The 24,999-nt window shown below is 41.5% G+C and overlaps 2 protein-coding genes across 3 annotated transcripts in view; one reads left to right on the top strand and one right to left on the bottom strand.

Moving 5' to 3' along the window:
• prr33 (proline rich 33) overlaps window positions 1-5,496 on the top strand; it is a 6,880-nt gene extending 1,384 nt beyond the window's left edge. The window contains exon 3 of the mRNA XM_037683244.1: window positions 2,219-5,496. Within this exon, the coding sequence (XP_037539172.1) occupies window positions 2,234-5,089 (2,856 nt within the window). The 5' untranslated portion in view covers window positions 2,219-2,233 and the 3' untranslated portion in view covers window positions 5,090-5,496. The remainder of the gene's footprint in view (window positions 1-2,218) is intronic.
• Window positions 5,497-10,620: 5,124 nt separating this feature from the next.
• LOC119416068 (troponin I, fast skeletal muscle) lies at window positions 10,621-20,162 on the bottom strand. Of its 2 annotated transcripts, none has more exons than XM_037683241.1 (7): window positions 19,909-20,162; window positions 17,985-18,017; window positions 16,353-16,392; window positions 16,140-16,268; window positions 13,953-14,042; window positions 13,168-13,341; window positions 10,621-10,958 (listed from the first exon to the last, which is right to left on the bottom strand). In XM_037683241.1, exons 2-7 carry the CDS (start codon window positions 17,990-17,992, stop codon window positions 10,881-10,883), a joined length of 519 nt encoding a protein of 172 aa, XP_037539169.1. In that variant the 5' UTR covers window positions 17,993-18,017; window positions 19,909-20,162; the 3' UTR covers window positions 10,621-10,880. The 2 variants fall into 2 exon arrangements, with proteins under 2 accessions (XP_037539169.1, XP_037539171.1); XM_037683243.1 differs by having other exon boundaries at window positions 19,919-20,162.
• Window positions 20,163-24,999: the final 4,837 nt, after the last annotated feature.

Raw genomic sequence — 24,999 nt, 5'->3', positions numbered from 1 at the left:
ACAGACAGACAGACAGACACAGACAGACAGAATGACAGACAGACAGACAGACAGACAGACAGACACAGACAGACAGAATGACAGACAGACAGACACAGACAGACAGACAGACAGACAGAATGACAGACAGACTGAAAAATACAGACAGAGACAGACACAGAAGGATACAGACAGACAGACTGAAAAATACAGACAAACAGACAGACAGACAGAATGACAGACAGACAGACAGACAGACACAGACAGACAGAATGACAGACAGACAGACAGACAGATACAGACAGACAGACAGACACAGACAGACAGAATGACAGACAGACAGACAGATACAGACAGACACAGACAGACAGACACAGATAGACAGACAGACAGACAGAATGACAGTCAGACTGAAAAATACAGACAGACAGACAGACACAGAAGGATACAGACAGACAGACTGAAAAATACAGACAGACGGACGGACGGCTGGACAGACAGACAAATACAGACGGACAGACGGATGGACAGGCAAACGGACGGGCAGACAAATACAGACAGATACAGACAGACAGACACAGACAGACAGAATGACAGACAGACATAGACGGATACAGACAGACAGACTGAAAAATACAGACAGACAGACAGACATAGACGGATACAGACAGACAGACTGAAAAATACAAACAGACAGACAGACTGAAAAATACAGACAGACAGACAGACAGACAGAATGACAGACAGACTTAAAAATACAGACAGATAGACAGACAAATACAGACAAACAGACAGACAGACAAATACAGACGGACAGACGGATGAACAGGCAAACAGACGGGCAGACAGACAGTCGGACAGACAGACAAATACAGACAGACAGATAGACAGACAGATAGACAGCTTATTAACTCAGCCATCATTGTAAAATGTGGGACAATTGGTGGTTTTCATGGAATGAGGAAAACTTAAAAAAAAGCCAATGATCTAAGGATGATACCTGTTGTACAATGAAGTGTCACCCCAAGGGTCTCTGCAACTGCAGCCCAGAGGTCTGATATAAACGGCAGACCACATTCAGGGGACAGGTCAGACTGTGTGCCAAAATGTTCAATCTAGGTGCCAAAGAGTGGCAGCACCACCTCAGCATCTAATGCTGAAGACAGTAGGACAGCTTCCGTCCACCATGTGATCCATGGTGAGAAAGACACACAACCAGAAGACACACAATGTCCACATTATTACAATTAAAACCTTCTTCCAGCTCTGGAAAAGGGACAGAGGTGCCTTTACTTTATTGTGCACCTCAGACACTGGCACTCAACATGGGCTTTGTCCCAGTTCTGAACATCTTTTTTTAATCCCGTCATATAAACTTGGCTGTCACCAGCTTGTGGTCAGTTTCTCAACTATAGGGCAGTGTGGCAACGGGTACACCCAAAAAACATGACAAAAATAACATTCTCATGCTCCTGCATCACTGGCAAACAACACCAGTTTAAAGTGCAGGGCAGAAGAAGAAGCAGATGTCAGGCTCTAGCTTCTTCTCTCACCTCCCCTCGTCTAGCAGATGGAGCTTGTTACTTTAAAAAGTCTTGTCAGCCAATGAGGTCTGGAAAGAGAGGACATGTTAAGCAGACACATTCTTTAAAATTACACAACTGACCCTCCTTCTTGACCCAATAGATTTCAGTTAGGCCAATAAGTCAAGCCTAGAAGTGCATCGGTGGGCCCATGTAATGTTCAATCCTGTGTCTGGTATTAGTTGATAGCATGGCAAGTTGTTGATGGAAATCCCTGAGATCTCCTGATGCATGCTCAATAACTGAAAAATATAATGGTACATTTTTAAACTAAGATGTGGGGTAATCTTTTAGCACTCAATTTATGCTGGTGATCAGTCTCAGCCACTAACACACCAAAGTTAAGGTCAATATCTGTAAGACCAAATGAGTTATAGCAAGTTTTGTGTTTTTAAAGGTCTGTTGGCTGTAGCAGCCATCTTGAAACATAATGACTCCAACAGATAGTTAGGTGTAAACCCAATGATTACTTTCAGCAGATTTCATGAACATTTATCAAGTGGTTCATTTCTTGGGCGTGAACAGACACTGGAACATATTCAGACTTACACAAAGACGAACAAGAATATTGTCTTCCACATTTTTCTTCAGGCATCTTACAGTAATAAAAGGAGCGCTTTACTCTGAGAATGTCTAATTTTTTTTGTTCTTCATAGGGTGCCTGAGCACTCATGGCTATCGCTTATAGCACCATCACCCAGCTGGGCCTGTTTTCCCAGTATCCTCCTCCGCTGCTGCCCAAACCTGGAAAGGACAATGTTCGTCTTCAAAAGCTCCTCAAGAGGACCGCCAAGAAAAAGTCTTCTGCTCAGGTATCGCAGTCTGCGACAACTTTCCGCTCAAGCCTTTCCCCTGTGGATGAAGCAAGCCCTGACCAAGAGCACAGTGACCACTCCTCCTCGCCAAGAACACCAGAGATAATGCCCAGCCTCTACGGTATCCAGAACCCACCACGTTTCACTGTTAGACCACTGTATCAACATGTGGCGTCTCCGTACCCACATCAAGCAAGAACAACCAGGATATTTCCTCAGATTGTGACCACTCCATCACAACATGCCCCCACAGCTTCATCATATTCTGCACTGATCCAGGTTTCTGGAGTTTTAACTTCTACAGAACAGGTTGCCCAGCCCACAACAGCCAGAATGTCCCAACCATATTCCTCTGTGCCTGAGGTGACTATAATAGTGACCGACTTTAACAAGCCTGAATTTAGTACATTTACACAAAGTCACACTGGTTTGAGCTCTGCCACAACTGTAGCAACTCTACCTTCCAAATCCCAAGTTCCAGGTCCAACTCCATATTCAATGCCAGCAGGTCAAAATGTGCTTAGACCTCTCACTGTGTTGACCCCGCTTATCAAATCTAAAAGTCCACGGCCAACATTTAAAGCAACTGAACACTCAAAATCTCCAAAACCAATGTTTGATGTCCCTCAAATAAGGATGTATACAGCAAGCACATCATATTATGAGACATCCAGGACACCCCCAGTTCATGGCACAGCTGGGTTAACTTCTATTGGCAGCACCGTACCTGAAAGTACAATATTAGCAGAAACAAATCAAGATATGCCTCCAGCATCTGAGATTCAAAGAGGTAAGAGACAAATTAATCCCCCCTCATTAGGCACTGATCTTGGAAGAACAACACCAATTTCAGAAATTAAAAGAACAACTCCAACATCTGAAATCAAAGGAAAATCGCCAACGCCAGTGTGCCTTACAACTCAAGCAACGTCTGCCTTTGAAAATTCAAGGTATAATTGTCCGTTGCTTGCTGTGTCACCTATTAGCATACATCCTGAAAAGTCAAGCTCACTCCAGACAGTTTCTACAATGAGTAGTTCTTCTGCTTCCCAAAGTGTGAAGACTACAGTGCTTTCTGAAAACTTGTTGAATGGGGATATCCATTCTGACATAAAACCTGCAGTTAAACCAGTAGAACAAAGCCTTAAAAAGTCAAAGTCAGAGCCTGACCTGAAAAGAGAAACAAGCCTGACAAGTGTAGGTTCTCAAAGAGCTGAAACTCCTACACTCATGCCATCAGCACAAGCTGTGGCTGGCTACCAAAGGCCAAAGACTCCAACGTATGAAGCCTTCCGACTTATGACCAGATCACCTGGCTACAAAAAACCAAAGACACCACCATATGGAGTTTCAGCTTCTGGTGCTTCAAAAGTAGCCATTCAAAGACCTAAAACCCCAGTTACTCAACTGTCACAGACTATCGGTAAAGAACCTACACCAGCTGAACATGCTGTCTTAACAGCGTCTGGTATTTCAGTTTCAGTAACATCCACAAAAGATGAGGTTAAAGCTGACAAAGAGTTAACAGGAGAGAGTGCTCAAGAATCAAGAGTGAAGCAGCAACCTTCAACCAAAACCTTTAAGGAAAAAGACAGCTCTAATAATAAAAACGAACCCCATCAGGGATATGAAACCCTTGCTGCCACTGAATCAATCCCAGTCACTGCTTTGTCACAACCATCTGACTCATCAATGCTAAAGCAAGAGGCAGCCACATTTACTGGTCTGGTTGCAGCCAAACAGGATACTGCAATGATTCAAGGGATACCAAAAAAACCAACATCAGTCAGTAGATTTTCAGAGAAACATAATAAGGAAACTTTAAATCAAGAAGTAAGACCAATAACTGAAACTCTTGAGCCTAAATGTTCTCCCCTACAAGGTGGTGACCAAGGTCCACTTAAAGCAATAAAAATGCTTTTAGCCAGAGATAAAGATGAAAAAAGAGCTGTAACTGAGATGAAAGTTGATGTTTCAGTCGATAAAAAAGTTGTGCCACCTTCTTCTGATGCAAAGATCAAACCTAAAGTCTCCGAGTCCGATTCCAGAGCACCTGCTCTGGTTGTTAACACCCCTGCAACAGAATCAAATGAAGACAAAGAAAAACAGAGGAACACGGAAACAACTTCAGAAACTGAGAAAAAGGTGTCCGATGAAGTATTTCCAGCAGCAAAGTCCTTACTTAAAAGGCCTAAGGATCTGAAATCTAAAATGACCGGATGGTCGCGACTGAAGAAGCACATGGTGGTGGAACAGGAAGAGCCCAAATTTCCAGAAATAGGCTCTCAGAAAGAAGCCAGTGGGCAGGACCAGAGTGAGGTAAGACTAGAAGACAAGCCTGGCGAGAAGTCGAGCACACAGAATGAGAAAGAAACCGAAAGCGCACCCAAGGCAACAAAGATGTGGGATGCTGTCCTCTTCCAAATGTTCTCCTCTAAAGAAAACATCATGCACCAGATCGAGTTGAACAAAAGTGAAGAGGAAAGAAAAGAGGACAAGAAGAGTGAGTCGACGGAGATTCCTTCTTTTGCATACAGGCTGCCGGTTCTGCTTTTTAGTCCCAAGTTTGATGCTAAGAAGCTCAAGGAAGCAGCATCAAGACCAGTCACAAAGATTTCTACAGTGTTTGAAATGGGTCTGATTGGGCGAAAAGGTGTCGATGAAGAACCAAAAGACTTTAATAGGACAGCCAGAGGGTTTACGGTTACTTAGCCCGTGGCTGATGTGAAGCGCTTAGAGTTTATGAGAACCAGAACACAGGTCCTATATGTTGTGCTTACGACACATACAGCAGCAGAAATAATGTACAGGTCTAGTCTTAGTCTATATGTACACAAATAGTTTTTTTGGCTCGTTGAAGAAAATTTTACTGCAGCTCTATACTTGACAAATACTTCATGTGGCACTGACTGTAAGGTAATTAATTAGCTGTTCGTGTTTGTTAATTTGTTTGAAAACGTAAGATCGGATAAAAATGTTTATGTTATCAGAGGTTTGTTCTTTTTATTCCACATTCAAACAATATCCACAGCTTATACATTATTTATGCTCATGGTTCTTTAATATTTACTAAATATGTAGTTTTACAGTTAACAAAATAAAATTAACAAGACAACTGATGTGTGAAAGAGATTCTGTTTTTATTTATCAGTTCAATGGGTTCATTCAGTATATATGTATAAATGTGTTGGTCCCCATCCATCCATCCATCCATCCATCCATCCATCCATCCATCCATCCATCCATCCATCCATCCATCCATCCATCCATCCATCCATCATCTTTACCCACTCTTTCCTTTATGGGTCACGGGGGGTCACTGGTGCCCATGTCCAGCTATCACTGTGCGAGACGCAGGGAACACCCAGGACCGGTCTCCAGTCCATCACAGAGACACCCTGGACAGGTTTTCAGTCCATCACAGAGACACCCTGGACAGGTCTTCAGTCCATCACAGGGACACATAGAGACAAACAACCATTCTCTCTCTCTCTCTCTCTCTCTCACCTAGGGTCAATTTAGAGTTACCAATCAGCCTAACATGCATGTTTTTGGTCTGTGGGAGGAAACTTGAGTACTCGGAGAAAACCCACTTATCACGGAGAGAACATGCAAACTCCACCCAGAAAGGCCCCCGGCCTGGATTTGATCCAGTGACCTTCTCGCTGAGAGGCAGCAGCTCTACCAACTGATCCACCATGCCACCTGTCCTCTTACAGTGTATTGAAACAACACTTATTTCTTTTTTGAAAACGTATTAATTTAAAAGGATTTGTCTGATGCGTATCTGGTTGCCTTTACTGTGCGATTGACAAACAAATAAACAAAAACAACCTGTTGTTTATTTTTCAAATCCAACAAAGGTAAGTCAGGTCCTCTGGAAAGTTTCTTTGTGCTGAAGCGTTTCATCCTTCATCCAAAGGACTTCATCAGTCCTAGGAACCACAACAGACTCAGTCTCACAAGCGACACGCTCACATAGTGGGCCAACCAGTTTGATGGTGATAAGATGGTTTCTGGAGTCCGCCCTCTCCCCCGTCGACTCCTCTGACGCAGCCATGGCTAAAGTGGTTCAAAACATCAAAGTTCGTACTCAGTAATCCAGTTAAAAAATCCAACAAAGTTAAGTCAAGTCCTCTGGACGATTTCTTCGTGCTGAAACAAAGATTTTATTTTCCAAAGATTTTCTAGTTTAGACAGATTTTTCATGCCCTTAAAGAGAATAATATTCTTTGCACAATAGGTTAGGTACAGTCCCATTACCTTGCTCTGTTAGGTCATGTGGTCAGAGGAACGGGAAGCTTCTTGGAGATGGTATTGTAGCTTTAACCTTTAACGTGGATATGCATAATCACACGTCTCTTTGCTTTCTCTGTTCTGTGCTCAGTGTGGTGCTCACAGCCATACCGAACTACCCAAACTGAGTCAGGTCCTCTGGACGGATTCTTCTTTGTTGAGTCTTTTATCAAAAGACTCAACAAAGAAGAATCTGTCCAGAGGACCTGATTCAACCTTGTTATACCCGGTGGCTGTTAGTTCTCTTCAAATAGACTAAATGTCTGATAAAAAGCTTGAAGGCTCCTGTGATACAAATTAAGGTCAAATAATTTGAGACCTAACTGATCCACCATGCCACCTTCTAGCCGTATCTATACTTGTAAAGTGCACAGAGATGTTTTCATGCTGTTATTTCTTATGTACGTACAGATTTGGATACATTTCTTAGTACCCTTTCACAGTATCTGGGGCCAAAAGCTTCAGTCTTGTCTCATCAGTCCCAGAAACTTTGGTTTTTATCAACAGGCATTTGATGAAGTTCTGGCTGGCTTTTGTGTTTTGCTGTCAGTAGTGGAGCCTCCTGGGTCTTCTTTCAGTAAATGTGACAAGTGGTTTGATCAAGAAGTGACAAACCTGAAGTTCAGCTTGAATGGTTCTTTTCCATCATCCCCCCTAAACTGAGGTCGCATTTCCTCTTGCATTTGCATACTGGGAGTTAGAGCTACTGCCTCTCAGCAAGCAGATTACCAGTTCAAATCCCGGCCGGTGGCCTTACTGGGTGGAGTTTGCATGTTCTCTCCATGCTGCACGGGTTTTCTCCAGGTACTCCAGTTTCCTCCCACAGACCACAAACATGCATGTTAGACTGACTGGTAACTCTGAATTGACCCTAGATGTGAGAGAGTGAACGGTTGTTTGTCTCATTTGTCTCTATGTGTCCCTGTGATGGACTGGACTGGAGACCTGTCCAAGGTGTCCCCCTCTTCTCGCTCAGTGACTGCTGTATACAGGCACCAGTGACCCCTACTAACCAAAAAGGAAGAAGCGGCTAAAGATAATGGATGGATGGATGAATACGGCTACCTTGTCCTCTCATTTCTGGAATCCTGTGCAAGTACTGTACCACCTCAACCTGTGGTCTCCTTTGACCTTCCAATCACAGGCTCACCTTCTCTAACCTTTGTCACCACTCCCCAATCAGTGCCTGATGATGGTAATCCAAAAATATTTCCATAAAATTAGAATAGCTAAATTTTGAACATGATTATTTCACAAGTTCAAATGTTATGCTTTCACAAAGTATTACTACCACAAACATGATAACGCCTGAAAATTAAGGACATTAAGTTGAGTTGGATATTGATTTACTAGGGATATGACTGAAGGAAATGCTACATTAGCATTACACCCGAGTCTAGTAAACTGTTTTATAATCATTTAATTGATGGCTATTGAGAACGGTTTGACTTGTTTTCATTTGAGCAGTATTTCTGTCACAGACACCAGTTCTTTCATTTATATAACTCTTGAAACTTTACTAAAAACTTCAGATTTATAGATCAGGTATTGTCTTTTTTATAAATGTTTTACAGTTAAATTTAGTTTTGCAGCATTCATCGATAAAAGTAAGTGAGGAAGAGACAGCGAGTGAAAGAAGTGTTGAGCACGTCACCAGTTTTGTACCTAAATATATTTCTAAAGGTGCTACTGACATGGAACTCTCACCAGATGTCAGTAACAACCCATCCAATCTACAAAGGCAAAGAAATCAAACCATAGATGTCCATAATTTAAGTTTTGTGTAATAATGAGACACAGGGGAATAGTACTGAGCACACTTACTGAAATTTATTTAGTACTTCATACAAAAGCCTTAGTTGGTGATGATGGCTTCAAGGTGCCTCCTGTATGGAGAAATCTGTCGCATGTGTTGCTCACGTGTGCTTTTGGTCCATTCTTCCACACAAACACTTCGAATCCTGAAGGCTCTGTGGGCTTCTTGAACTCTGAGCTTAGATTTTCAGTTGGATTCTGTCAGAGAATTTTGGGTCAAAGGTTATGGATGTTTTTATTACTATGGTTGAGAATCTTATCTCTGCCCATGAATCATATGTTTGGGTTAGCAGAGAGATCTGGGTGAGGACCTGGGCGAAGTTGCACCTGGCTCCAAGGATACCTCCTGTGCTCTGTGAACTGGTAAGGATATAAAAGCAAGTGGCGGGGGCAGCACGAGGCAGATTCTCGTGACTGGTCTTCATGTGTGTACATTGTATGTATATTTACGTAACCTGTCCTGAAAATCTTACCTTGTCAGTAAATCCCAGTTAAAAATCTTCTGTCGAGTGTGGTTCTTTTTGAGCAAACTACGTAAGCAAGTATATTTTCTCCAACATTTTGGTCCTGCAAGTTCTGCAACTAACATCTGATCTTGAAACACCAGGCCTGAATCCACGTAAGGAGGAGTCTTGGACTCCTCAACTGGAAGTCCTCCAGCTGAATTGATGATTTGTGTGAGGCCAGTATCGTGATGCTGTTTTGTTGTTTGAACCCACATGAGACGATGGGACATTCCCAGGTAAAAATAAGGAAGTTAAGATGATTTTTCAAAACAAAACAAAATGCTGGCAGGGCAGGACAGACCATGCACAATTCACAGACGAATAGAAACAACGACGCTGAACAAATAGAAACACTGATGAGACAGAAATGACAAACACCTGGGGTCATTAGAATTAGAGGCAGGTGTGACAGGAGCTGAAAAACAAGAAGGGGGAACAGTGGGAGCGCATGAGACACGAGCATACAGAAAGGACAGGACAAAACACAGCCAGGTCTGCTGGTGGGTCGGGGGAGGTGATGATGTCCGACCAGTGACGAGCCACGACCCCTGGGTGAGAAGATTTTGTTTTAATGATTTTAGGAGATCTGGGATCCCAATATTTTTTCTGGAAGGTCTGGGACCTCGAGATTATTTCTGGAAGATCTGGGACCTCGAGATTATTTCTGGAAGGTCTGGGACCTCAAAGAAAAAGTCACAGAGGGACTTACTGATTTCGATATTGTGTTAAAAGGACTAGTCTGCGACTGGTGGGAAGATCAGGGAACTTTCAGTGATCCTAGATCAACGACACTGGTCAGTGAGATGTGTGAAGATGGGACTACATGTGAGGGACTACAGAAATAAATAACGGAGTCTAGACGTTATATAGAGAGGGGAAAAAGGAGATTTGTAGAGGAGTGAATGAGTTGTTACGTTGTCTGCCTGAGATTAGAGTTTCAGTGGCGTCTTGGTGTGTAATGAGCCGACACTGATTGGATTTGTGACGGCCTGAAAGTTTTGTAAAACACTCGACTTGAATGACTGAAAAAGAAAATGAAAATCTACACTGAAGAGGACTGAGGCAGATGGACCAGTGCCAGGTTTGTACTCACGACATGTGGCATGCTCTTGGTTCATAATGACCCTGTAAACATATTGATCTCGTTTCCTTGTTGTGGCTCCTCGGACTGATGAAGTCTCTTGGATTAAAGACGAAACATTTCAACAAAAAGAAACCGTCCAGTGGACCTGACTTAACTTTGTTAGATATGAGGCAGAGCATTTTGTTAACTGGGTTTAGATCTGCTGTTGAAATTAATTAACAGGGATATATTAGATATGTGGTATTAATTACTGGAGTAAAAATCCTAATAAAAGAGATTAGATCATATAGATACTCATTGTTAAAGATTAATTATATAACTTTAATCAAAATTATTGAATGCTCCCATTAGTGCTTGTGTGTGTTTGAATGTTTGTGACTCCTTTTCACGCCAGGCACCTAAAGGAGACGTCCCGTGGTGTCTGGGGTCAGTCGAGTCTTGTTTTGATCAGCAGTTGATTTGTGCTGGAAGTGCTTCAACTATTCCAGACGGGTCTGGACAATACACCGTGGGTTCAACGCTCAAAGTTACTCGGTTCTCACTTTGATGGGTGGAATAATTCAGAATATTTATTTCTTACTGTGTCGGTGAAAAGTGGAACATTTTGAACTGCCAGAGGTCTTAAAACAGGTTACAGGATGGTTCTTTTTGGTTTGGTTGAGTCTCTGTCAGGAATCAACAATATCACAACTAAATGGCTCCTGAACAGTTGTCCCTAGATGCCAACAGGAACCACAGAGACAATAAATCTCTAAGATATCAGCATCTGTGCTGCCATCGTCATCTCTGGTCCAGGAGGGTTTTAGGCTGATTCGAACATCTTCTTCCTATCAGCCTTGTCTTCTATGTTTTTACGCCAGTCCCCGATTGCCTCAGCTGGCTGAAAATAAACAACAACAACAAACAGACTTGTCAACATTAAGATAAACAAAACAAGTAACTTTGACACATGTTGGTGTGGATTCTCAGTCATCCAGGACATGGTAAACAAACAGTACACCAATGTCCCCCATCGTTGAGGGATTTGAACAGGGAGTGAAAGTAAACCTTAATGTTTTTGGTGCAAGATAATTGGGGGCAGGATGGTGGAGAAGAACAAAATAAGTTTTTTTTAATTATTAATACATAAATAACTGGTGGGGGGTGGGGGGTTGGATAAAGTAGATGACATTTCCTGCATTCTGGTGTATTTTAACAGGTTGTTTAACATTGAACACTTGATTCGATAACTATTTTCGAGAGCACATCATAACAAGAAGTAGCCTGACCAACAGCTCTCCTTGTGTGAATACAGCACACTCCGCTTCCCTTATGCACATTATCCCCCCAACCTTCCGGCATTAACGCAGCGCTGCCGGCACTAATGTAACGCTAAGTTAGCATGCAATACAGAGGTGTCTCGCCCTCCTCCCTCCACCCTGTCGACAAAAACCCCTCAGAGATGAGTGTCCTGCCAAGGTAAGTGACCTCGTGGAAACACTGCATGCTTTGTGGTGACTTGTAGTAGGTAACCTGGAAAACCCAGAGTGGACTTTTAGTGGATTGAGTATTATCATATTAATCAAGTGGAATGGATTTGTTCATGAAGATACTTTGTATATAAACAACACTATGTGAACAAATATTTCATGGTAAATGTGTGTGTGTGTGTGTGGGGGGGGTCCAAACAAATATTTTTTTTAATGTGAGGGGAACAGGTCCCCTTTACATCTAATGACGCAACACCTACGATGTAATTTCTACTTTGTAGATTTTTATGTTGGTGGGAAAAAGCTTATCATATCAGATATCAGTTTTATCACAACAAAACCAAATTAACCCATTTGATTAATTAGATAGTATAGATAGATATATACACTACCTTGCCAAAAGTATTCGCTCACCTGCCTTGACTCACATATGAGTTTGTGACATCCCATCCCTAATCCATAAGGTTCAATATGACGTTGGTCCACCCTTTGCAGCTAGAACAGCTTCAACTCTTCTGGAAGGCTCTCCACAGGTTTGGGAGTGTGTTTATGGGGATTTTGACCATTCTTACAGAAATGCATTTGTGAGGTCACATACTGATGTTGCACAAGAAGGCCTGGCTCTCAGTCTCCACTCTAATTCATCCCAAAGGTGTTCTTTCGGGTTGAAGTTCATCCACACCAGACTCTGCCATCCACGTCTTTATGGACCTTGCTTTGTGCACTGGTGCACAGTCATGTTGGAAGAGGAAGGGGCCAGCTCCAAACTGTTCCCACAAAGTTGGGAGCATGGAATTGTCCAAAATGTCTTGGTTTGCTGAAGCAGTGGCGGCGTGCTTTACTCCACTGCATCTGACACTTTGCATTGCACTTGGTGATGTACGGCTTGGATGCAGCTGCTTGACCATAGAAACCCACTCCATGAAGCTCTCTGTGCACTGTTCTTGAACTAATCTGAAGGCCACATGACGTTTGGAGGTCTGTAGTGATTGACTCTGCAGAAAGTTGGTGACCTCTTCAAACTATGCGCTTCATTATCCGCTGACCCCGCTCCGTCAGTTTACGTGGCCTACCGCTTCGTGGCTGAGTTGCTGTCATTCCCAAACACTTCCATTTTCTTATAACACAGCTGACAGTCGGCTGTGGAAGATTTAGGAGCGAGGGCATTTCATGAATGGATTTGTTGCAGAGGTGGCGTCCTATCAGTTCCACGCTGGAGTTCCCTGAGCTCCCGAGAGCGACCCATTCTTTCACAGGTGTTTGTAGAAACAGTCTGCATGCCGAGCTGCTTCATTTTATACACCTGTGGCCATGGAAGTGACTGGGACACCTGATTCAGATAATTTGGATGGATGAGCAAATACTTTTGGCAATGTAGTGTAGATAGTATTAGAGCATAGATAGTATTAGAGTATTATAGATAGATAGTATTAGAGCCAACAGGAACAGGATTAAGATAAAATAAAGTTAACTTAAAGAGATCAGTCAGCTGCCCAATCAAGAATCCTTGGAAAAGCTACAGCGTTCTGTTTACATTTAATTAAAAATGTCTAATAAATAAATAAAACAGAACAAAAAACAGCCAAACCTAAAAGTGATTGTGTAAACTGCTTTCCTTACCTCCTCTTTGACTTCCTTCTTGACCTGCTTCAGGTTGGCCCTCAGGTCCATGTTGACCGTGTGTTTGGACCCAAGCAGTGCTTTCAGCATGGTGTCAGCTGACATACGCACTTTTTTCAGGGCAGGTTTCTTCACTCCAGCCAGGTCCACCACCTTCAGCTTTAGATCCTCAATCTGGGGCCAGAGAACCATTTGTTTACGTGTTAAACCAGCGCATGGGATGTTCGACATGTAACAATTAATGAATGAGCAAGCGGTACACATGGTGTTCCCCCATCATAAATATAAATATATATATATATATATTGTGTCTACCAACTTAAAGTCTCTATGAAATCTACAGAAGAAAAATGGATCTCAGTTGTGAGAATTATTTAGAAACCAATACAACAAATGCATTTTGAGCATTGATACTGGATAGTTTGACTCCATATCCAAACATTTTCTTTTATCTCTATTATTTTTACAGTATTTTGTTTGTAATGTTAGAGATGTGTTAGAGCTAAACTGATATTTCTCAGGTACAAGTCCAGTGATCTTTGGAAGATCTGATACACTTTCTGTTAAGTGTTGTTCACTCCCCATGTTGTTACGCAGATGTTGTGTGAATTATCCATGATGTATGTTAGAAAACAGGCCACGCCCTGACGAAACAGCAGACTGAAAAAAATGTCATGAATCCAAATTCTATGTGGAAAATATGAATAATTTTACCTGCTGAAAAGAAATGTGTCTATAAAACATCATATTTTACACTTACAGTGTTGGTTATGCTTGCCTCTCACCTCTTTGTCGGCCTTTTGAACTTTGGCCTCAACATCATATCTGTCCTCATCGATTTTGTCGATGGCCTGTTGGAGCTTTTTGCAGATTTCCTGTGAATGCAAAGAAATAATAGGTTTACTTTTTTTCATTCAACCTTTATTTATACAGGTTAGTTCCCATTGAGCCTCAAGGACTCATTTACAAGACAGACCGGTTTCAGACGGGCATAAGTAGATAAGGAAAAGAGAAACATGAGGGTTAGGACTCCCTTCAGCCACATCTAAAACAGTCTGTTACCAGTCTCAGGAAAGTTTTAGACTCAGACTTTAAGTTTAATAAGCAGATACATTCTGTTCTTCAAAAAAGCTTCTTTCAGCTGAGGCAGATAGTTAAGCTCAAGTCCGTCCTGTCCAGATCCGACCTTGAAAAATGAGTCCATGCATTTATTACAATCGGGCTGGACTTCTGTAACTTGCTTGATGCTGGGGTCAGTCAGGTCTCTCTCTCTCTCACGTCTCCAGCTCGTACAAAATGCTGCAGCTCGGCTACTAACAGGAACTCACAGGTTTGAGCACATTACTCCAGTTCTGTCCTCCCTTCACTGGCTTCCTGTGCGTCAGAGTTGATTTTAAGATTCTTCTGCTGATGTTCAAGTGTGTTAACGGCCTTGCACCCTCAGACCTCTCTGACCTCCTTCATCCTTATACTCCTTCTCGGGCCTTGAGATCATCAGACCAGCTGCTTTTGGTCTTACCAAAAACCAGCTGAAGCTCAGAGGAGATCGAGCGTTTTTACTCATGGGCCCTAAACTCTGGAACAATCTGCCCATCAACATTCGACAGGCCACCTCAGTCTCTATTTTTAAATCTCTCCTCAAAACATCTGTACTCACTGACACATCTGTACTCACTGACACATCTGTACTCATTGGCATTTAACGCAGGGTGATTTGATTTAGTATTTCATCGTTTCTCATTATATTTCATGTTTTTATGCTTTTATTCATGTTGCTGTAATACCTTGTTATTAATATTTGATCCTGTGATCTTTTATGGTAAGCACTTTGATAACATTTACTGTATTAAATGTGCTATATGAATAAATGTGACTTGACTTTGCTTCTCTCATGCATCCTGACCTCAATTATCAATTATAACCTCAATTACCCTATATGTGAGGGGGACACGTCCCCCTCACATATAAATGTAGTGACGCCTTTGGTCTAAGCTCATAAAAAATGCTGACAGTTTAATGGATGAACGACATAAAATGTGTAAAAAGAACCAAAGCAAAACAAACAAACAAACAAAAAACATCAAACCTGCTGCCCATGGTTCTATATGGTCACCATGGTAACCATACATGTCACTCATGAACTGCTGAGATAATGAGAGGCAGACAGACTGAAAAGTAAGCCTCAAGCAAACAGCGGCCGTATGAATAATTTGTCAGAGTTTAAAACTTCTTGAAGTGTGACCAGAAGGAAACTGATGGTCTCACCTGTCAATCATTATGTGTCAACATTGTTTTTGTTTTTTTGGTAGAAAGTAAAGTTAATTTTAATGGTTAACAAGTAAAAAAATACCACGAACCTTCATCCATCCATTATCTTTACTCACTTCTTCCTTTCTGAGTCACAGGGGTCACTGGCGCCCATATCCAGCTATCACTGTATGGGGGTGGGGGCACCTGGACAGGTCTCCAGTTCTTCCCAGAGACACATAGAGACAAACGAGACAAACGACCATTCTCTCCCTCTCTCTCACCTAGGGACAATTTAGAGTTACCAATCAGCCTAACATGCATGTTTTTGGTCTGTGGGAGGAAACTGGAGCACCCGGAGAAAACCCACGCATGCACGGAGAGAACATGCAAACTCCACCCAGAAAGGTCCTGGACCGGGGTTTGAACCAGGGCGAACTGATCGCTGAGAGGCGGCAGCTCTACCAACTGATCCACCGTGCTGCCTCTACCAAAATCTATTTTAAATTTAGAGTAAATAACAAGTAGTTTTAAGCAGCACAGGAGCCTTAATTTAATTATTTTTGAACTTAAAACAGCTTTGATGGTCTTTTATCACAACAAATGTGTTGCCAGTTCAGTAGAACTTTTTAATTTTTTTCCAGATTTTTTGACCAACTAGTTGACAACGATCACAGGACTGTGAGACCTGAGCTTATGAAACTATCACTGTCACGTGGACTCACCATCAGGGCAGCCTGGTCTCCACTCAGCTCAGGTTCTGGGCAATTTTCAGCGAGATAGGCCTCTTTTGCAGCTGCAATGTCCGTCTTCTCCTGCTCAAGATATTTAGTAGCAACCTGCAGCACCAAGCTCTGTAAAAACGTATGCACGAGTCAAAGACAGGCAACAAACAGCAGATGTTCTGAGAGCAAAGAAAAATGAGATTTGATGCTAACCTTTAAATGATGCCTGCGGCTGGATGACATTTTCTTTCCCCTGTTGGATGAAGAACAGCTCCATGAGAAACGACTGATAACATTAATTAGACATCGTTGCTGTTGAGGCTGTCAAGGGAATGGGTATGATTTGCGCTCACCCTGCTCCAGAATGTTCACTGATCTTTTACCGTTTATTGTGAATGATGTTAAAACGTTTCATGGTCCTTACTCCTCAACAGGGCTTAATTTGTATATCGATCAATGCCATAACGCAAATAGCAGGTGGACCGGCGGCAGGGGGAGGGGGGGAGGTCTGGGGGTCCTCCCCCAGAAAATTTTAAATAAAGTAGATGCGATTTCCTGAATGTTGGTGTATTTCAGTGGTTAGTTAAACATCTACGTTTACCTACATTTGTAAAACCTCCGCTTCTGTCAAGCACCCCCCCACCAACCCCCACTTGACGGAACCATGAAGTAAGTTGGGCTCGAAGCGAGCCTGACTCTGTCCCTGCTCGTTCTTGTCCGACTCCACACGTGAACCTCCAGACGCCTGCCTGCAGCTGTGCACGACTGCCTGGTTAGCTCGGCACTAGAGGATGACACAGGAGTGGATTTTCACTCCTGTCCTGTCCCAATCCTGGTCCCACAGAAAAAAATCCTGTCCTGTCCCACTCCTGGTAACATGACTCCTGCTCCTGTCCTGCTCCTGGAATCCGTCCGGAATCACGTGACCGGTGGTACTCCCGAAAAAATGTCATCCTCTACTCGACACTCACCCCCACCACTCGTTTAGGGGCAGAGATTTGTTTTAAGGGTAGACGTTGAAATGCTACTAGAAAAGGCAGATCGGACGTTGTTGTGTGTTGTGTTAGTGTTTATGTAATTATTTTATAATTAGTTAGCCTAAGAGTTACCGAATCCAGGCAAACAGTTACCGGAACACACCCCGTCAAAATAAAAGAGTTCCTGCATCCTGTTCTGGAAAGATCCACCTCAAATTAAGCCCTGGTCCTCAAGGTCTGATTGATGTGATTACAGTGACGTAACTTCGGAGAGTTCTTGGGAGCTGCTGGCTCCCAGATTCCCTCTAGACAAAACTAGACAAAAGGACCTTCTCCTACTCCGCTCCTGTTTCCTGGAATATCTTACAAAAAGATCTGAAGCTCTCGACCTTTGACCTCTCTAAGTGACTTTAAGAATCTGTTGGACTCCTGGCAGGGACCAATGCAGACATGTTCCTGTTTTAGTTTTCTACATTCGCCTTAGAATCTAGCTGTTTTTGTTACTTTTTTTGCGTCTTATTTGAATTAAAAAAATTAAAATAAATCTGTATGCCTTTGATACCTGTCCACTGTTGTCATCATTCTTTGTTGAAATCAGGTCTCTCTTGTAATGAGTCCTCGATGCTCAATGGGATTAACCGTCTAAATAAAGGTCGAATGAAAAATTATTAATGATTTATTCTTTGTCAGAAGTAGGTACTAAGGTGGGACATGTAGTAAAGTTCATTTACCGTGTTAACCATTTAATAAGAAGCAAACTAAAAACCACACCAGCAAGTTAAAGAGGTGAACCTGAAGTATCTCCTGTTTTGTTGGTAGATCTATTTTTACAGGACCAACATAATCTCAGAAAAGATTGTGTACTTACTCAGACATTTTGCCTGTTTTTGATCTTCACCTTCTGTCAAGAAAGAGAAAACATTTAGTTAAGTAGTAGCCAAAAGCACATATTAGCACAGTAATCACAACTAAACCGAGAACAGCTTGTTCTGCGTTCGTTATTGATTATGCAAGTCTTTGACCTTTAGCCAGAAAATGGATATGGTTTGTGGAAATGAAAACCCAGCTGCCAGTCTCCATGTACCGGCTAATTTAGAACGGGCAGGGTTGGATGCCTGAGTCCTCGTGCTGAAGACACGCTGCCTGAGTTTGAACTCGTTCCCATGAGTCAAGAGCATAAAAAGTGATCAGCACAACAGCAGAACGTCTGGTCAAACGCAGAGTGGAGCACTAATCACCAGTTAAAGCCACTTGAAGGCCAGATGACTACAGATGTGTGCAGAAGCTGCTTCACTTCCTGTTTTCAACGATCAGCCGAAGCAAAAATGTCTAAAAATCAAAGCTGACACAGTTCGACTCCAAAACAAGTCAACTGCAAGCAACGAATCAAACTGTCCTTGTAAAATCCTTCTCATGGACGGAAACACTCCAAAAAACGATTTTCAAGAAAGTAAAAAAACCAAACTGGTTTATAGATAGTTTTTAAATTTTTTTGTCTAAAGACAAAAAAAACATAATTAACAAGCAAGTTTTGCATAAGAACATTCAGCTCAGTGTAAGAACATACGTCCAACTTTTTCTTAACAAGATATTTCAGCTCATCTTGAGCTTTATTCACCAGTTACAGGGAACAATAGAAGAATAAGATTATTTTACTTATTTAAAGAGTAAGGCCATGTAAACATCTTCTCAATTTAAGAAAGTATTTAATGACACTAAAGTGTGAAATAATGGCTGTCCTAATGTTTCACACAACATGAACAAAAGCAGCAAGACTCGAAGCACGTGACATGAAATGCAGTTAGAAAATGCAACAACTGCTTCTGGCGCCTTGATTTAAGATAAAATCTCTTATTTTTACTATATTTCATCAACATACGGGGTCTTATTCTCAGCCGTGTTTGTTAATTTTTATTCTCAGAGTTGAGATTTAGTTCAATCAAGAAATAAACAATTCAGTTTTAAGGAAATTTGTTCTGTAGTAAGCTTTTTTAACTTAAATTAAGGCGTCAAAATCCTAAAGTGAGTAAATAATTCTTGAAATCAGCTTTTTCAACAATACATAATACTCAGTTTAGATACATATCAGGGTCTCTTTCCTTGTTTTTAGTCACATTTTTTGAAGCATACAAAAATCTTATAATACGCTTAAGGGGCATAACGCTCATTCTGTTAAAATGTTTCTTAAGGGAAACAATCTTTACTTGTAAGAAATGCAGTTTCCTTTAATTTAGTTTAATTTCAAGGCACACCGTTGTTTGACTCATTTGCTGGTTTTAATAATTCTAGACAGGCAACTTTTGCCGACCCCACTGACACATATTTTCTCAAAACTAGAACATTTGCTCACATTTAGGAACATTTGGCTTATTTCAAATAGTTTTTGTGTTATTTTTAAACTTTGCACATTTGTTGTATAATGAAAAATACTTACAGTTGTGTACAGTATCACGACAACATCTTGGAAAACAAGACCAGAAATGTTCTGCTCAATCTGAACGCTGGATCCAGATGTGTAAAACTAATAAACTCATAAAACGTTCAATAGCTTTTGTCGTCAAGTAAGGTGAAAATTAACTAAGGATTGTCTTAAATATTATAAAGGATTTAGAAGTGAACTTGAAGTAAATGTGCCAAATAAATTGACAAAAAACAGATAAGTTTCTGTTTTAATGAAACCAAACGTATTTGAATATTCAGGAGATTTAATACAGAAACTCGTAGCTTTGAAAACATTTTCAGCTGCTGTTCAAGAGCAAGAAGTAAAAGTGACATTCTAACAAAATACTCACGTAAACTCACTGTTGTAAGATGAAACTGAAGTCCTGCCTGTACCACAGAGGTCCAAATGTCTCAGAATATTAATCCCAGTTAGAGTGAGTGGAGCTGGCTTTGGGAGAAATCCTACTGGATTTAAAGGACAATGAGGGAAACAAGAAGGAAGTACCAAATAGTAAAGAATAAATTTGGTATATAGGGTATTAGGTGCCAGCTCAGCTGGAAACTCATCCCTCTTTATGGTAGCAGAGCCACTTCTGACCAATGGCTCAGCAGAGTCCAGAAATACCTCCACAACTCTCTGAAGGTACCTCGTACACTTTATCAGCAGAAAATCACCTCCCTATCATGTTACCTCCCTCACAGACACGTAAAGGGTTAATTTAAAAACTATTTATTGTTTATCTGTATAGTAAGTAAGTAAGAACTATGTGTTGTCATCATTGTATGTTTCCATACACAGATGAAATTGGTTCTCTGCATTTAACCCATTACATGTGGGGTACACCTGGTGGAGCAGTGGCAGCTCTGTAAGCACTCAGTAAGCAGTTAGGGATTAGATGTCTTGCTCAAGGACACCACGGCATGTGGGCATGGTGGGGAGTTGAGCATGCGACTTTCCGGTCCCAAGTTGTGTGCCCTACCTCTACACCATCTCAGCCCCCATATATTGTATGTATGGGACAAATGTTAAGCATTAACACATACCGTACAGTAAAACATTTACAGCCTTGATTAACTCACAACGTACGTCCCTAGATGGGGACGCATGAGGTTCTGCAATATAAAAATAGACTCTTTCAAATACAGTTTAAAAAGAACAAAACATATTATTTAAAGAATTCTTAAAACAAGATTAAAACGCATCACACTGGGGCCGTGGCAGAAATTGTGTTACCGTTAGTGGCACGTCGACATGTCCAAAGTGATGTTCTCTGATTTCATTTGGAAATCAAGGTCCCAGAGTCTGGAGGAAGAGAGGAGAGACACAGAATCCATGTCGTTTGAGGTCCAGTGTCACGTTTCCCCAGTCAGTGATGGTTTGGGGCCATGTCTTCTGCTGGTGTTGGTCCACTGTGTTTTCTGAGGTTCAAGGTCAACGCAGCATCTACCAGGAGGGTTTAGAGACTTCCTGCTACTGACCAACTTTATGGAGATACAGATTTCATTTTCCAACAGGACATGGCACCTGCACCAAAGATACCAGTACCTGGTTTAAGGACCATGGTATCCCTGTTCTTAATTGGCCAGCAAACTCTCCTGACCTTAACCCCACAGAAAATATGGGGTATTGTGAAGAGGAAGATGAGCTACACCAGACCCAACAATCAGAAGAGCTGAAGGCCACGATCAGAACAACCTGGGCTCTCATAACACCTGAGCAGAGCCACAGACTGATCCGCTCCATGCCACGACGCTTTGCTGCAGTAATCCAGACAAAAGGAGCAACAACCAAATATTGAGTGCTCTACATGCTCATACTTTTCATGATAATACTTTTCATGTTCATACTTTTCATGTTCATACTTTTCATGTTCATAGTTTTCAGTTGGCCAACATTTCTAAAAAATGTTTTTTTTTATTGGTCTTAAGTAATATTCTAATTTTCCAAGATACTGATTTTGGGGTTGTTGTCAGTTATAATTATCAACATTTTTTTTTTCCTCTCTGTGCTCTCGGTGGAAGCAGACGCATCCTCCTCTGCTCCGTTCCCCCACTTCCCTGCTTTGCTCTCATCTTGTGAACCCTTTATAGAGCCTCTTGTTTCCTGCATACCGTCCTAATTTGATGGATTTGATCAGCTGGTTTCTCAACAAAATGGATCAATTTCTCCCGACAGGAAGTCCGGGTGAATGGAGGACCCTCTTACCTCGACAGAAACAAAATTGGATTCATGATGACAACTGGATTCTGCTGTTTGGGTTGGTCAATCTGGATTGTCTACAAATTTGTGTGGAATGTGTCGAAGCTTGGCAGCACTCAGACTGAATTATGTGGAGCTGCGTCAGAGCTGCAGCAGCTGATATCAGGACTGTGAACTTTCTGACAGCACCCATGAACGGTTGGGAATAATCTTGGAGAAGCTGTGAGCTCGACTTTCGGCGTAAATAATCAATTCAGCTGTTCGGAGTCACCATCAGAGAAATGTACTAGCGAGACTTTAAAAGGCAGAAACAGCAATTTACAAGTTCTGCCTGACCCAATCTGTGGATCTGGATTTGGTCTTGAAGGTGGACTATCTCATTTCCTCCTGGGATGTTATGAAAAACAAAGACGCTCTGTCTGATTCCTCACCCCTCCCTTCCCCAAGGCTGTGGACATGTGACAGAACCTCAAGCCCTTTGGTTCAACTTTATTCTAACCCACAGATGTACAAACCACTAAACAAGAATTACACTTTAAATCACTAAAATAAAATCTTTATACAAGAAACAAAACCACATATAAAAAATTGAACAATAAAAGTATGCACAATGAGTGCAAATACACCAAATGATGAACAAAAATATGGAATTTTAATATAAATGTTTTTGTAGGATTTAGTTCATCAGATTTAATTCAGTTTATATATAGAGCGCCAAGTCACAACAGAAGTCGTCTCGGGGCACTGAACAGAAATATTCATATATAAAACAAGTTAACAGAAACATTCTTATTAAAAAATAATAATTTAACATTATTTATCTGAGGAGCAGACTGCTTTGAGTTTAACTCATCGCAGAACTGTCACTCGGTGAACTAAAGTTCATTAAAAGTTCATTAGCAGGATTTTGGATTCACGCCTCCAGAACCCGTCCTGAAGTGCGGTGCTAATCCAGGTTGATCTGAGCAGAGTGGGGGCGCTGCAAAAGGGGCATGAGCCGAAATATATTCTGAAAAGGATAAGAGGCCGCGCTCTTAAAGAGCAGCAGCAACGTGCACCCGCCCATCTTTTGGACAACGTACTCCTGTTGTATCTCGGTACAATGATAATAAAGCTTATTCTGATAAACATTTGAAATATATCAGCCTGTGTACAATGAATTAATATAAACATACAAGTTTCACTTTTTGAATGGAATTACTGAAATAAATTAACTTTTTAAAAATTATATTCTAATTTTATGACCAGCACCTGTAAATCCTGGGAACTGTTCTTGATGAAAAAGTGACCTTTGATGCACATGCACAGTAGACACTTTGTAAGAAGGCTCGTCAGAGAAAGTATTTTTATCGGAAGCTCTTTGGGTTTAATGTTATTTTACATCCATCAGAATGTTGGTTTGTGCTACGTTGAGTCTCTTTTAACTTAATTTGTTGGTTTGGAATTGTAACATTTAAAACCAGGAACAAACTCTCGGGGATTGTAAGGAGTTGCATCAAAATTGCTGACATGGCCCTACAGAACCTCACTGACCTACACAAGGTGAAGTCTGTAAAAAAAACAGACGATCTTTGCAGATCCTGACCAGCCGCTCCATGGTGAGTCCAGATGCAGGAACCTGTATCCAAGATGCAGGACTAACAGACAAAAATCATTCTTTATCCATGGATCAGTCAGATATTTTTAATGAATTATTTTGATTTTAGTACTTTTCTTTAAATGTTTTAATGTCATGTATGAATATTTAGATCTATTGACTGTGAGACAAATTGCAACCCAAGGATATTAAAGATTCTTGAACTTGAACTTATGCCAGATCTGTCTCTTTGACTACTCAGAGCCAGACAATAGCCTAAATAGTGCAAAGAGGTCTTTAATTCAATGCCACAGGCATCACACAGACCATTGTTATGGAATCCCATTACCATTGGTGATTGAGCAGGTTGTGCCCAGTTAGAAGTCCAACAAGTATATTTAAAGTTTTCCTTGTCAGGGCAATGCGAACTTGACCAAACCTAGGATTTAACAAGTTCTTGTGCCTGGCTACAGTCTGTCAGCTCCCTCCAGTGGACTGAATGTTGACGTCCAGTCCAGGCCTTTAGGGCAGTTCTGTAGACTGTAACTACAACAGGCTCTGGTCCTTTGAAGTGGGCCTGGCTACCAGCTATTATGGGGTAGGCAGCTCTTTCATTATCTTTAATACCAGTATGTCCCAATACACATTTAACAGAAACAATGTTATCTCTCCCGCAATTGACTGACTGCATCATAACATTCTTAAACTGGCCAAAACACTTTGGCACAAACACTTGCCAAAACTATAATGCAATTCAATCTAATCGACACCGTAGAAATATACATTTTGGAAGGATCTGGATGAAGTGATGGAGAATATTCCCAGGGAGGAGAGAGTGGTGATCGGAGCAGACCTGGATGGACATGTTGGTGAAGGAAACAGAGGGGATGAGGAAGTGATGGGTAGGTCAAGGAAAAGAAACCATGAAGGACAGATGGTGGTGGGTTTCACCAAGAAAATGGCTGTAAACACTTATTTCCAAAAGAGGGAGGAACATAGAGTGACCTATAAGAGCGGAGGAAGGAGTACGCAGGTCAACTACATTCTGTGTAGAAGAGGAAACCTGAGGGAGATTGGAGACTGTAAGGTTGTGGCAGGGGAGAGCGTGGCCAGACAGCATCGGATGGTTGTGTGTAGAATGACTGTTGTTGTGAAGAAGAGAAAAAGAGTCAAATCAGAGAAGAAGACCAAATGGTGGAAGATGAAGGAAGAATGTGAGAAATGCAGAGAGGAGCTGTTAAAGGATCTGGGTAGTAAGAAAGAGCTTCCAAATAACTGGGCTTACATATTATCTGTAGCATTCCTGGGTTTTCTGTCACTCACTCTCTCTCCATAGCTAATCACCTTCAACTCCAGAGGAGACCTACCATACCATACCATACCATACCATACCATACCATACCATACCATACCATACCATACCATTTTATTTATAAAGCACTTAAAACAGCTACAAGGCCAACCAAAGTGCTGTACAGACAGAACAACAGGTAACACACAAAGCAAAATACAAAATGAAGTAAATAATAAATATAGACATAACAACGATGCAGATAATGACGACAAACCAGTGTGGAGCATACAGGTTCAAAACACAGATCATCTGGTGTTGAAAGCCACCGAATAGTAGTGAGTTTTTAAACGGGACTTGAAAACTGAGAGGGA

The sequence above is a fragment of the Nematolebias whitei genome, chromosome 10 (assembly GCF_014905685.2).
Source record: "Nematolebias whitei isolate Nwh7 chromosome 10, NemWhi1, whole genome shotgun sequence".
In the NCBI taxonomy this organism is placed as follows: domain Eukaryota; kingdom Metazoa; phylum Chordata; class Actinopteri; order Cyprinodontiformes; family Rivulidae; genus Nematolebias; species Nematolebias whitei.
This window is presented reverse-complemented; position numbering and strand designations above follow the sequence as displayed.